Consider the following 13,465-nt stretch of genomic DNA (forward strand, 5'->3'; position numbering starts at 1 on the left):
CCTCCTCTCCCGCTCCCCCTCTCTCTGCCCGAAGTCTGTGGTGGTGGGCATGGCTCCGGTTAGTCAGGTCACAATGATGGAGGACCAGCAGAGACAGAATAACATGGTGAGAAACTCTCAGCCGCACTCACACGACTACAGACGCGCCCTTTCACATAAACCTCTGTATGCAAAGCTAAAACTCTGCACCTGATCCAAAACTTTGCTGGGGACCCGACTGATACAGCCGTGCGCAAAAGTTTGGGCGCCCCTGGTCAGATGTGTCTTTTTGTTGATTTTCTAAGTAAAAATGAGTGAACACGTCCTCTACAGTAGCTTCTTAACCTTTTACGCCTCAAGGCCCACCTGTTTATCACTAGAAGGCTTGAAGGCCCACAAGAGAACAAAACTCAACATTTTTGCTTAAATGCTTAGATCAGTAAACTAAGGGTTCTAGGCCAACCCCTGAAAAACAACCCCGTAGCATTATCCCTCCTCCACCAAACTTTACAGCTGGCACAATGCAGTCAGGCAGGTAACGTTCTCCTGGCAAATATCACCAGAATATTGGTATGAGTGGACAATTGCAAGGTCAGCTGTTTCTGGAGGCAAAGGGCAAAAAAAAATTGCCAAAGCTGCCTTTGTGCGCTGCTACTGTGGGGCTTGTATTAATGTTGTTAACTAAGCATTGTCACATTTTTATGACAAAGTGCCATCACGGGCCAACTATGGACCGCTGGACCCCCTCAGTATAGGTCCAAAGACCACCCAGGGGTGTCTCTTTCGCGGCCCACTTGTAGTCCTCGACCCAGTGGTTGAGAAACCCTGCTCTACAGAGAACACACTTCTGTACGTTTTAATACACAGTTACTGTTTGTGCTGAATTGAATGTATTGGGAGATTTTATGTTTTATTGTTTTTTTACAGTTTTAAACTAAAATTTATTTTTACGTAGAAAACAAACAAAACATGCATTTTGACTGGAGTTTTTACAACTTGTGCATTCGACTGTATATCGTTTGGCCCAAATCAGCCAATATGATGGTTCTACAGAATGAACATCAACAGCAGAAATCCAGATGTTTCTTTAAAGGGGAAACGGTCACGTTTGGCTATTTTTTAACATCATGAGTCAGTCATGCGAGACTTTCAGGAAAAAATGGTTAAAATCATAAAATCATCTATTTGCATGTGTTTACCTCAAGCAAAGCAATGAGAATGCGCCCAGTTTACCTTTTTTATTGCGCCGTAAACTCATCGTTGTGAAAGCTAACAAGTGTGGAATATAATTGCGGTCAGCTCAGACAGTTGCGATGGGCCGTTTATGTAATAATTGTGACAGGCCTGTTTAATTCCTTCTTGAAATATTTTGGTGTGAAGTGTCTTGAGCACACATGAATGTTTCTCAGAACAAATGATGTCTTGTTGCAGTTCAGGTTATTTATAGCAGCAGCTATTTTTTAAACTGTTGCCTGTTTCACAGTCTTTCAGTCGCGTGCAATCTAGACCGACTTTTCTTCCTGCACAGGTTGGCACAGTGTAAAAGCGTTAATTCCAAAGGAAATAAAGATCCTCACTGAAGTAGCAGCGCTAAGTGACTCATGGTAGATGAGGGGGGTGTGGCCAGTGCTTCTTATGCCAGTGCTATGCTGATATAGCCACACCCACACCACCTTTGAAAAGGCGCAAAGGAACTCTGGGCGATGTAGGAATCAAGCTTCATGTATTCTGAGGTTAAACTTAATTCAGTATCTCAATATCTCTCAAATTATATATCAGATAAATATCATGATTTTTGTTCTGAACATTCGTTTCGAGGGCTGGAAAATTGATCAAGACTCCGACAGCATGACTGATCCCCTTTAAATGTTCTGTAGGAAAACCACACTCAGGATTTTTTTGGAAAACAACCAACCAATCAGGCACTAATGGAGCCCAGCATTGTGAGAGTTAATGTAATTGATCTGTGTAAGGGTTAAATAATAAGGTCACTTATAAATGGTTTGTTGTATATTTATATCACTTCTGCTATATTGAGTTTAAGAAATTTGACCATTGAACTGAAACTGAGCATCATATTTAACAGTTTTCAGTCATATCAGTCAGTGAAGCTGTTTAACTGAAACTGTTGGCATCTATTTAAATTTTTAAGCATATTAAATTATATCAGCCAAAGTTATTGACTTGACTTTTTGCTCCTTAAAATCAATGTTATGAATTTTTTTATGAGTCGGGCCCAAACCTTTCCCCTTTTCCAAGAACATTCCTGCTTTTCTCTTTGCCTGTTTCAGTCCTGTGTGAGTGAGCAGCTCACTGTCCTGACTTGACACTGCATGCAGTGCATTTACCCTAAAAACCCCTAAACCTCTCACACTCCAAACACCAGGACTCCAAAAACAGGAGTATTAGACTCCAGTACTTTGGTATTTGACCTGATTGAACACACCTGGTTCAGTATTAACTATGTACCATGTCTGTAAGACTGTATGAGCACATTCATGATGTTATAATGCATTCATAAACATGGCTATGTATGTGTATAAACATGTACTACGCATACAAGAAAACTAGTGATATCTGTGTGTGAAGGACAAGGCCGAAAACCACAAGTACAACCACAACTACAACCACAACCTTTTTCAGTGGGCATCCATGCTTATTTTAGCATGACAACAGCAAGAAACATTGTGCACGTGTTACAACAGCATGGCTGCATAATCAGAGAGTGTGGGTGCTAGACTGGCCTGCCTGTGTCCCACCTTATGAATGATACCAGTCTGCTCGCAGCTGTTATTTAACATATCGTGTCTTTTTTAAGTTCAAAATATGACACTAGCTGCAAAGCCTGGGCTGCAGCCGAGGTAGTGCGGGTCCTCGGTAGGACTGTCCTATGAAGACTCCTCCTTAGTAACCTATCGGTCACGCAAATGGAGCAGTCCTAACGAGGCGGTGTGGTGACGTCACCAGAAAGGTCCCGCCTCTTGCAATTGCGGCGCTACAAATACGATATATGGATTATATGCGATATATGGACGACTGCTTTAATTAATCATTTTACACTTAATAAGAGAACGAAGAAGAATTTAAGATCGTGAACAACTAACATTTAAAAAACAAACTCTGCTCCAGCGGCTTCGTTTTCCCTCTTTTTCGTGGTGTACAGAGAACTATAACCGAAGGCCTGGAAACATCTGTTGCATCCTTGAAATCGCTCCGAACGTAGACTGCATTTCTAGGCTGCATATGAAGGATCTTTCACTTTGGAACGGCCTTCTATGACGTAGTGGCTGTGAAATGTCTAGTCTAGGCTTTGGAATGCAGCTGCTGAAGGCCCCGTACAGTTGTGCAGCTGAAGTATAAGTGGGAAAAAAATATATGATTTCAAAATTGGATCACTGTTTTCAGCCCCCAAACGTTTAGTAAATGCTGTTAAAAGGAAAGGTGATGATGTGACACAGTGGTAATCATGCTCCTGTCCCAACCTTTTTGGAAAGTGTTGCAGGCATCAAATTTGGGATGAGCAAATATTTACAAAAAGAAACGATGACGTTCGAAAGGTAAAACATTGTGTTTTTGTACTGATTTCAGTTTAATACAGGTCAAATAAGGTAACTCTTTAGTCCCACAGCGGGGAAGTTCACTATCACGAAGAGAATTAATGAACAAGCTATTAACCTTATTAATTACTTAAGAAGGTTACAGTTTGTTACTTATTACCATACAGACAATATATATAATACTAAAAGTAAAAAAACCTAAACTCTGTCCTTCACAAAATTAAGAATATAAACATTATAAATAAAAGAGCAACAAATCTTTACACTATAAGGATATTTAGGATAAATAGAATTTACTGATTACTGCTTTTTGTTTTTATTAGCTTTTCACATACTTTCCCAAAATTATTGGAACTGGGTTTGTAGTATTGTGCATCATAATGAACTATAAGTAATGTTCATAACATGTTTTATTGTCAGTGCCATAATTCATAACACCTTATGAATGATACCGATCTGCTTGTAGCTGTTGTTTAACATATTGTGACATCTTTGAAAGCTTCAAGTTAAGTGACAATAAATGTCATTAGATTATTATTGATAGCCATATGCTACTATAACCCCTTTATGAGCACTCGTAAGCTGTATTTGTGAGGCAAAAGTACAGTGAGATGTATATTTTAGAAACTTATTGTTAGGATTCTTATTTATAATGCATTGTACAAGCTGAGACTGGGTTTCTTTGGCACTGACAACAATGTATTATGATCACTACTTAATAATGCCTAACGAATGCATTTTATTATGTCTTATGAAAGTGTTTATAGATTCCTATAGACACGGTATTTATAGAAGGTGTTACAGAATTATTTCTCACTCGTAGCGTCGCGAAACAAGCGGAGAAGTTCTTGGGAAGGTGTAGATTCTAAACTTTTTAATCCAGACTACATTTGAGTCGAAAAGGAGATGTTATAATTAGAAGTTGGTGAAAAGTCTGTACAGTCTTGTTTTGCAGGAGAAAAAAAATCATTCGCATTTACATTTTTCCATGTTTTTGTCATTCTTTGACCTCGAAACAGAAAAAAGCTGACTCAAACCCCTCAATACAGAATGGAAATCAAATGTAAATGTAATTCGTTATGGAGCTGTGTGACTAAGTATGTAATTTTGTAGTTACTTTTTATGTCATATAGCAAAATTACAGTGAGTAAGATTAAGCCCTTTTTACATCGACTTCTTGTTACGGCAGACACGTCACGTCTTGAAAACAAACACGCGTCTTTCACATCGAGTCCGATGTTCAGCCAGCAGCTCATCTTGCTCGTAGCAGAGCACAAAAGCTTTAGACTAGGGCTGCAACAAACGACTGTTTTGATAATCGAATAATCTATCGATTTATTGAAGCGAATAATCGTTTCTTCGGATTATGAATCGCTAAATTACCAAATAACTCTTATGTATGTAGCTATCAGCTATTAAATTTAGGTTAAGGTTGTTTTATGCATTTGCTAACTAACAATGAAGACAAAAAAGATGAATAACTTATTTAAAATTTCACAGTTTTAATGAACTTTCCTGCTAATACAAAAGATAAATAAAATCTTTTTCCTGTCGAAATTTCAAATTTTTCTTAAATTGCTGCTCTGTAATGGTACGGAATGCATTCCAGCAGCGATGTTGACCGTCCCAAAATGGCAGCGCTATTGACGTGCCTGGCTGAACCCAACATGGTCGTATGTGTGTATGTATGTATGTATGTATATATGTATGTATGCATGTATATCTATGAGCAACACTCCAGCCATAAACAGGAAACTGTTTGCAAACATTCTCCTATGTTTGCTGAATTTGAACAAACCTCGACATTAAGACAACGATGCACTGTTCAAAACTGTAAATGTTCTTTGTAATGTGAACAGGTTCCTTGTGAATAATAGTTACTTGATTCTTTGTTCCAACTCCATTAACGATTCTAGAAAACATGCATTTCCAAATAGAAAGTGTTACAGTTCAGCTCATAACATGAAGTAGGACAGCTTTTAACGTTAACATTAGCTAAGCTAGCACAACTAACTTACCGAGATGAATCTTTTTCATCCAGTGAACCGACGTGTTTCCTCTTCAGATGCTCCAGCATGGAGGATGTGCTCCCATGCCAGCTAATGACAGCTTTACAAATAGCCCAACTGACATTAAGCGTGAAAAGCTCACAATTTTGAGGATTTTGTCGAGGCTTAGTTGTGCTTTTGTTAACTCTTCGGTAAGCGGTGATGTCGAAACATTCCTAGTTAGCACGAAAAAACATGAGTGATGACGTCACCAGCTAATTGACTATTAAATTAGTTAACAACTAATTTGGTCATCAATTTTAATCGACAAAAAGTTGATTATTTATTGCACCCCTACTTTTGACGAGCAGCACGCTATGAAAATGCGGCGGTTAGAGAAAGTACAGGGTGATTCAAGAAGATTCATCTGACTTCAAAATGATTTATTTCACTTGTAATTGTTACAGAACAATGCAGTGAACTGTAAATGGTTTAGTTCAGCATTAAGTTTATCGTGTAATTTTACAAGAGCTCTATATGAACCTCCTCCAGCTGTACAGACAACATCAATGCCATAGTCAAATTCATCCCGTACTCCATCGAGCATGTCGGGTGTCGCTGCACTCACGGCTCTTTCAGTGCGATTTCGGAGATCATCCAGTGTTGGGGAACCAACGCCGAACGCTCTGAGCTGTTGGAGCTTCACTGCCGATGAAAATCGCGCTGCACAGTTATGACGGATTCACTCTTATTGAAGTGGAGAACGCAGAACGGTTTCTGCTCAGGGGTCTCATCTCCTCTCAGACTGAAGGGAGCCATCTTCCGGTGAGAAACTCTATGACCCCCTCTTTCAATTGGATTGTGATTGGTTCCTAGACGCCTCACGGTTGTAAAAATATGGCGCTTTGAAATCGGATGAATCTTTTTGAATCACCCTGTATATTACGGACCACAGCTGAAAAACTTGGAGTGATGGTGAGTTCATTACAGCAACTTTTTTAGTTCATCTTGGTGCATCAGAGTCTGTTCCTGCCCACAAAGAACCACAAACTGTTATCGGTGCTCCTCCTCTTTTACCTTCAGCTCTTCCAAACATAACAGTCTTTTCCGATGAATCTGTTCTTCCCAGAGCGTGTCTAAAATAAGAGCTTCAGTTTGGTCTGGGCTTCGAGTGAGAGGTGAGGCTTGATTTGAGGATCCATTCGTTAGATTTCTATGCCGTCTAAGGTTCTATCAACGGTCTTCACCAAAGCCAAAGTTCAAAGGCCTTTAAATTTTTCCTGTCTCGCTTGTTTATTGTCCATATAGTGTAGCTTTGAATGAAGTTAAATTGGTATTTGTCGTAGTATGTTCACTATTTTGCTTTCGACTTTCTCTCAGCTGACAATGAGAGCGGCAGCAACGGCCAATCAGCAGCCTCCGGTCAGCGGAGCCCCGCCCAATCAAGTGGCTCAAGGTCAACCCCAGCCCCCGGGTGCTATGCTCCGCCTCCCCAACCCAGGAGCCAATCCGCAGCTGCGCAGTCTCCTCCTCAGCCAGCAGCAGCCAGTAAGTACGCGTGACAGACGCTGATCAGGATGTTATGTAATTGCTGTAATGACACGGCAGCGTGTTTTAAATAGTCTGCGTGAGACGGCAGCTGTTTCATAGTGAGAAACGTTCCTGTGAATCACACGTTCACGTTTCTCCTCCGAGGCTGCGAGAACTTCATACACTGGAGCCTCAAAACCTCAACAAAACCCTTAAAAACCACTATACACCTCTCTCTCTCTCTCTCTCTCTCTCTCTCTCTCTCGCTCTCGCTCTCGCTCTCGCTCTCTCTCTCTCTCTCTCTCTCGCTCTCGCTCTCGCTCTCGCTCTCTCTCTCTCTCTCGCTCTCTCGCTCGCTCTCTCTCTCGCGCGCGCTCTCTCTCTCTCTCGCTCTCTCTCTCTCTCTCTCTCTCTGGCTCTCTCTCTCTCGCTCTCTCTCTCTCTCTGGCTCTCTCTCTCTCTCTCTCTCTCTCTCTCTCGCTCTCTCTCTCTCTGTGTCTTTCTCTCTCGCTCTCTCTCTCTCTAGCTCTCTCTCTGTGTCTCTCTCTCTCTCTTGCTCTCTCTCTCTCTCTCTGTCTCTGACTTTCTTTCTTTTTTCTTTTTCTTTTTCTCTTTCACTTTTTCTTTCTTTCTCTCTCTTTTTCTTTCTTTCTTCCCCTCTATCTCTCACTCTTTCTTTCTTTCACAAATTCTCACTCTTTTTCCTTATTTCTTTCTTTCACCTTTCTTTCTTTCTTTCTTTCTTTATTTATTTATTTTTCTTTCTTTCTTTCCTTGCTCTCTCTCACTTTTTTTTCTTTCCCCCTCGTTTTCTTTCTTTCTTTTTCTTTCTTTCTTTCTTTCTTTTTCTTTCTTTCCTCGCTCTCTCTCTCACTTTTTTCTTTCTTTCCCCTCTTTTTCTTTCTTTCTTTTTCTTTCTTTCTTTCCCCTCTCTCTCACTGTTTTTTTTTCTTTCCCCTCTCTTTTTTTCTTTCTTTCTTCCCCCTCCCCCTCTATCTGACTCTTACAATTTCTCTGTATTTTTTTTAATTAACCCTAATATAAACTATTATCACTGTCCAAGAAAAAAACAAATCTCCAGAATAGTTTACAGGGCAAAAACTTCCTTTACTTTCAGTATAAATTAATGTAAAGAGATTTTACTTCAGGCATGTTTGGAGCTTTTCTGTTGATTCCATTCATCCTGAAAATGTCACACGATGTAAAGGACACTGTGCTCGAATGATGTACAGCAGTCAAAATCTGAGAAAATGGAGATGCACGTTTTTCTTTGGACAGTGACGATGTAACAGTGTAACAGGTAGATTTTAGTTTTTTTTGTTGTTGTTGTTGAATGTTTGACAGTTGGTGACATAATAGTTTCACAACATTGGCACAATATCTCTCTCACTCTCTCTCTTTCTTTCTTTCCCCTCTCTCTCTGTCTTTTCTTTCTTTCTTTTTCTTTCTTTACACCCCCTCTTTCTTTCTTTTCCTTTCCTTTCTTCCACCCCTCCCTCTCTCTTTGTCTGACTCCCTTTCTTTTTTTTTCCCCTCTTCCATGCTTCTTTCTCTCTCTCACACATTCGCTCCCCCTTATTTATTTATTTTTTAAAATCTTTTTACCTCTCTCTTTCTCTCTCTTTTTCTTAATTTAACAAGATTTTTATTTCAAGCACTTTTGGAGCATCCATCGTGAAAATTGTACACAATGTAAAGGAGACTGTGCTCGAATGATGTACAACAGTAAAAATCTAAGAATTGGAAATACATGTTTGTCTTTGGACAGTGATGATACAATACAGATGAATTTTTTATTTTATTTTTTGTTGTTGAATGTTTGACAAATGGTGACATATTAGTTTCACAACGTTGGCACAATCTCTCTCTCTCTCTCTCTCTCTCTCTCTCTCTCTCTCTCTCTCTCTCTCTCTCTCTCTCAGCAGAGTGGTGTGTCTCATATGCAGAGCATGCTGCCTCTCCAGGGTCTGAACCAGCAGATGGTGCACCCTGCAGGGGGCGCTCAGATCCAGCCCCAGTGGAGGCAGCCTCTCGCAGGTACGCCACTCAGGAACGTCCTGCCAACCGCGCTCGTACTCATCAACTGACCGGCCCTAATTAGGCCTTGTGGGGCCTTTTTGTTTGCTTGTTTGGTTTGTCGTCTTTTTTCCCCCCAGAAGTCCACTTCAAATGATACTCGCGTTTGTGTCCGTCTGTGAATTGTCTGGAGACCGTCAGACCAGGCCGCTGTTTTTCCAGCTCTGCTGTTTGATTTCTCTCACTGCCGCTTCAGCATGTGATGCCGTGTGCTTTCTGCGCAGTTCAGTGTGTGAGATGTGAACAGAGTATTTCTCTGTAAGCTGGATAACTTGAACCCGAAAGTGATTATCCAGATCGAAACATTCTGACCTCCTCTCGTACTGGACAAACTCAAATTTCGGCTTAGGTGTTGTGGCAAATCTGAGAAATCCAGCTTTCTGAAATAATCCCACAAGACAGAGCAGGATGAAACTGAACGACGTCACTGCCTAATGATACGTTTGCTCTCCTGTATCAGTTTAATTGAGCAGATTGTTATGATTATTATTATTGTTATTGTATTTTTATGGAACTTTTACTTTGCATAGGTTTTACTTTTTTCTTAAGTTGTCTTTACAAGACTAGGCTGTGTTGTTTTATGCAAAAATGAAATTTCAGAGCGGTTTGGTGTGAAATGGTTCATTGTAGAGACCTTCTTTACAGTGGTGGTGATAGGAACCAGGAGTCGCCATGGCTACAACACAAATGTAGACATCTTATTTACTATCCAAAACCACCAGTGAACCTACACGAGTCTTCTGAGCTTATATGGAAAGTTGGGGATGGTAAAATAGTGGAAAATTGATTTTCTTGGAAGTCTGTTTTGTGTAATAATGCCTTGCATGTACCTCTCCACCTTCAAGGTATTAAAAATACACATTTTAGTCCAAAAACATCATAAAACACTGTCTGTGTTTACATGCAGAGATTTTTGCCAATCTGATTGAATACATTCTGATTATAGATGAAGACTGAGGTGTTTATTCTCACTTTACTCAACAATCTGATGAAAATCTCTGTTTACATGCTCACTACAAGTAATCCAAAATTATATGCATGCATGGAGAGTAGACGTTACCATGACAACCAGCATCCTGTGAGTCCAGTCAGAGTGAGATGAGCAGCAGTGAGCAGTGTTTGTGTTTTTAATTGCTTTAAAATGATGTCAGACTCAGGAAAACGTCCTTCACATGTCCTTATTAAAGAAGGCCGAGAGGAAGACGTCGTGTTCTGAGACACATAAGCTGGACGTCCGTCATACCGCCGTCTTTTAAAGATCAGAGCATAAACTTCGTCTCCTCTGCAGACCAGTTTCTGCTCCGCCATGTTGAACGGTATAAACTTTCACTATGACGCGACGAACATGATCAGAACGGACTTAAACTTTCTGATAGGGAATGTAATCAGATACAGGCGTTTACACGGATATTATTCTTCTATTTAACAGATTATTTACAGGACCAACCACCTCGTTCAGTCAGATAGAAACTGTATTCCGAATGGTGTTTACATGGATGTATTCTATTCTGATTGAGCTATTAGTTGGATTATTAATGGATTATTAGGCTGCATGTAAATGTGGCTACTACAACATGTAATAACTTTCTGTGAGGGAGCTTTTAGAGGTGGACGTCTGGTTCCTATCACCACCACTGTGAACAATTCTGATTCTGCAAGTTTCTTTAGAACAGAGCATTTCACACCAAACCACTCTGAATGACCCCATTTACATATTAACCACTTAATAATGCTGAAATTTTGAAAAATTGATGGAATTTCCCTTTAATGACCTTCAAAATGCTTAAGATTTTTGATTTTCTACTTAAAAACATTCTTTTCTTCTCGATCCCTCCATTCAGGTCAGATGCTGATGCAGGCGGGTCCGAGGGGCTCTGTGGCTCAGAATGCTGGGATGCCTCAGGTGTCCAGTGTGATGGAGGATGAGATTCTTATGGACCTTATTTGAGGACTTCATCACCCATAATCCCTCACTGAGTCCTGCTCCTTTTCTCTTTTTCACTTTTTGCTTTAAAAGAAAACTGCAGCTGGGCAGGTTAGATATTGAGTTACATGGAAACGGTCATATTTACATATGGAGGAACACACATTATTCACAAAGCAGGATTTCTCTGTAAGCTGGATAACTTGAACCCGAAACTGATTAGCCACATTGGAACATTCTGACCTCCTCTCGTACTGGACAAACTCGACTTTCGTCTTAAATGTTGGGGCTAATGTGAGAAATCCAGCTTTCTGAAATAATCCCACAAGACAGAGCAGGATCCTAAAGGCTAAAGTTAAACTGAACAATGTCGCTGTCTAATGATACGTTTGCTCTTTTTCCTCCTTTATCGGTTTAATTGAGCAGATTATTATGATTATTATTATTATTGTTATTGTATTTTTATGGAACTTTTACTTTGCATAGGTTTTACTTTTTTCTTAAGTTGTCTTTACAAGACTAGGCTGTGTTGTTTTATGCAAAAATGAAATAAAGTTGATCCGTTTTGTCAGGCAATTTTTTGGGACTCATCTGAAGAGGTCTTTTTTTCGGAAAAACAGTGTCTTACAGCAGGAAAAATATGGATATACAGTACTTTGCAAAAGTCAGAGACTTTCACTGATTTAATTTCCACTCTAAACAGCCACATTATTTGTTTTTCAGAATCAGGGAAAAAGCTGAAAAAAAGCCACAACAACTAAATCTAATCTCAGCTGTTTGAGTGTTCAGTGACTCTTTACCTTCATTCCAGCTTCCATTCTTTTCAGGAGACTCACTTTCAGTCCCTCAAAGAATCTGCAGACACACCTCCAAAGTTTAGTCTTAGAAGCTGGTTGATCATTTTCTGAAGTAATCAAACACATTCAGTGGTGTTGAGGTCTGGACTCTGGGGTGGTCAGTCCATCGTTCAGCTTCTTTGTTTGATGTGTCCGTCTCCTTTTCTCAGTGAGGTTCTTCTTGACAGCTACACCAAAACTGTTTTTTGAGGAGTGTGGCCACTTCCTATTTCCCCTATTATATCTAATACAGGACTGCAAAACAGCAGAGGGCGCCTGCGAGCAAGTCCTCAATGAATGGGAGTAAATGGAGCAAAACGGCTAAAAACGAGAAGTTAAAATAGTTTTTAATCACTCTAATTTTAGAAAGTGGAAGGATGTATTTCACTAAAAAAGCAAAGAAAACCAATGATTGTTTAGCATTACTGCTACTGAGTGCTGACTGGTTCCATGATTGAAGCATTTGCTCAAATGCTCCATATTAACCTATTCATTTTGGACTAGTTTGGGAGCGCCCTCTAGTGTTTGAGATTAAGATTAAGATTAGGGGCAGTCGTGGGCTGGAGGTTAGAGAACCAGCCTTGCAACCAGAAGGTCGCCAGTTTGATCCCCTTAGCCGACAGTCTGTGATTGAGGTGCTCTTGAGCAAGGCACCTAACCCCTAACTGATCCCCGGGTGCTGCGGATAGGGCTGCCCACCGCTCCGGGCAAGTGTACTCACTGCCCCCTAGTGTATGTAGGTGGAAATTCCCCATTGTGGGACTAATAAGGATCTTAATTTTCTCCTCTCTCTCAAAGATGAAAGCTTTAAGTGCTGTTTATCTGATGGGGGCAGTTTTGGTGTCGACCAGGTCTTCCAGGTGGTTGTTAATAGCCCCATTTTCTCTGTAGTGTTCTGGAAATGCCTGTATTTTCACTTATTTTTTTATTTGACGTTCTCCTTTCTTATGCAAGTGGATTATCTGATATCTAATCTCCTCAGAAATATCTCCTGAAAAGTGAACAGCATGGCTGTTTTGACTGGAAATGAAATGAATGGTCTCTGACTTTTGCGCAGTACAGTATGTATGTGTGTGTAGTATGTTTGTGTCGGAGCGCAGATGAACATGAGCGCGGTGTGTATGTGTGTGTGAGCAGTCAGAGTGACTGAAATAGACGGAGCAGTAGATTGCTTAATGCCTGTTTCTGCCAAACGGTGTCACAGTGTTAATTTTAACTACTCCAATATGTCGTGGAACCATACAGTGCCCCCCATGTGCCAACTAGTCCTACCAGATGGCACCACTTGGCTATGTTTTCCCTGGCATAACACACAATCAGGCTGACCGCATGTGCACGCCACGCTGTCTGTATGAATGGTGCAGAGACACACACACACACACAGGCCATCGCTGCTCTCCTGACCGCTGCGGTCAGTTAGTACAAAGCTCCCATAAGTACTAACACAGGTGTGCTAATCTGTGGGTCAAAGGAAAAAAGGAATAAACAGGAGTTTCCAAAACTGGACTTCAAAAAAGCTACAGAGAAAATGTGCCTCCTAACAACCACCTGGAAGACCTGGTAGATGGCAAAAAT

General features: G+C 40.5%; 1 protein-coding gene across 3 annotated transcripts in view; it reads left to right on the plus strand.

The window, feature by feature from the left end:
• med25 (mediator complex subunit 25) overlaps positions 1-11,630 on the plus strand; it is a 37,211-nt gene extending 25,581 nt beyond the window's left edge. Inside the window, exons 17-20 of one of the 3 annotated variants that reach the window (XM_036589931.1) lie at positions 35-106; positions 6,905-7,072; positions 8,977-9,091; positions 10,972-11,630. In XM_036589931.1, the coding sequence (XP_036445824.1) occupies positions 35-106; positions 6,905-7,072; positions 8,977-9,091; positions 10,972-11,078 (462 nt within the window). In that variant the 3' untranslated portion in view covers positions 11,079-11,630. The remainder of the gene's footprint in view (positions 1-34; positions 107-6,904; positions 7,073-8,976; positions 9,092-10,971) is intronic. The other 2 variants (XM_036589932.1, XM_036589933.1) reach the window with 2 other exon arrangements.
• The last annotated feature ends 1,835 nt before the right edge of the window (positions 11,631-13,465 follow it).

Source organism: Colossoma macropomum, unplaced genomic scaffold, assembly GCF_904425465.1.
Source record: "Colossoma macropomum unplaced genomic scaffold, Colossoma_macropomum, whole genome shotgun sequence".
Taxonomy (NCBI): domain Eukaryota; kingdom Metazoa; phylum Chordata; class Actinopteri; order Characiformes; family Serrasalmidae; genus Colossoma; species Colossoma macropomum.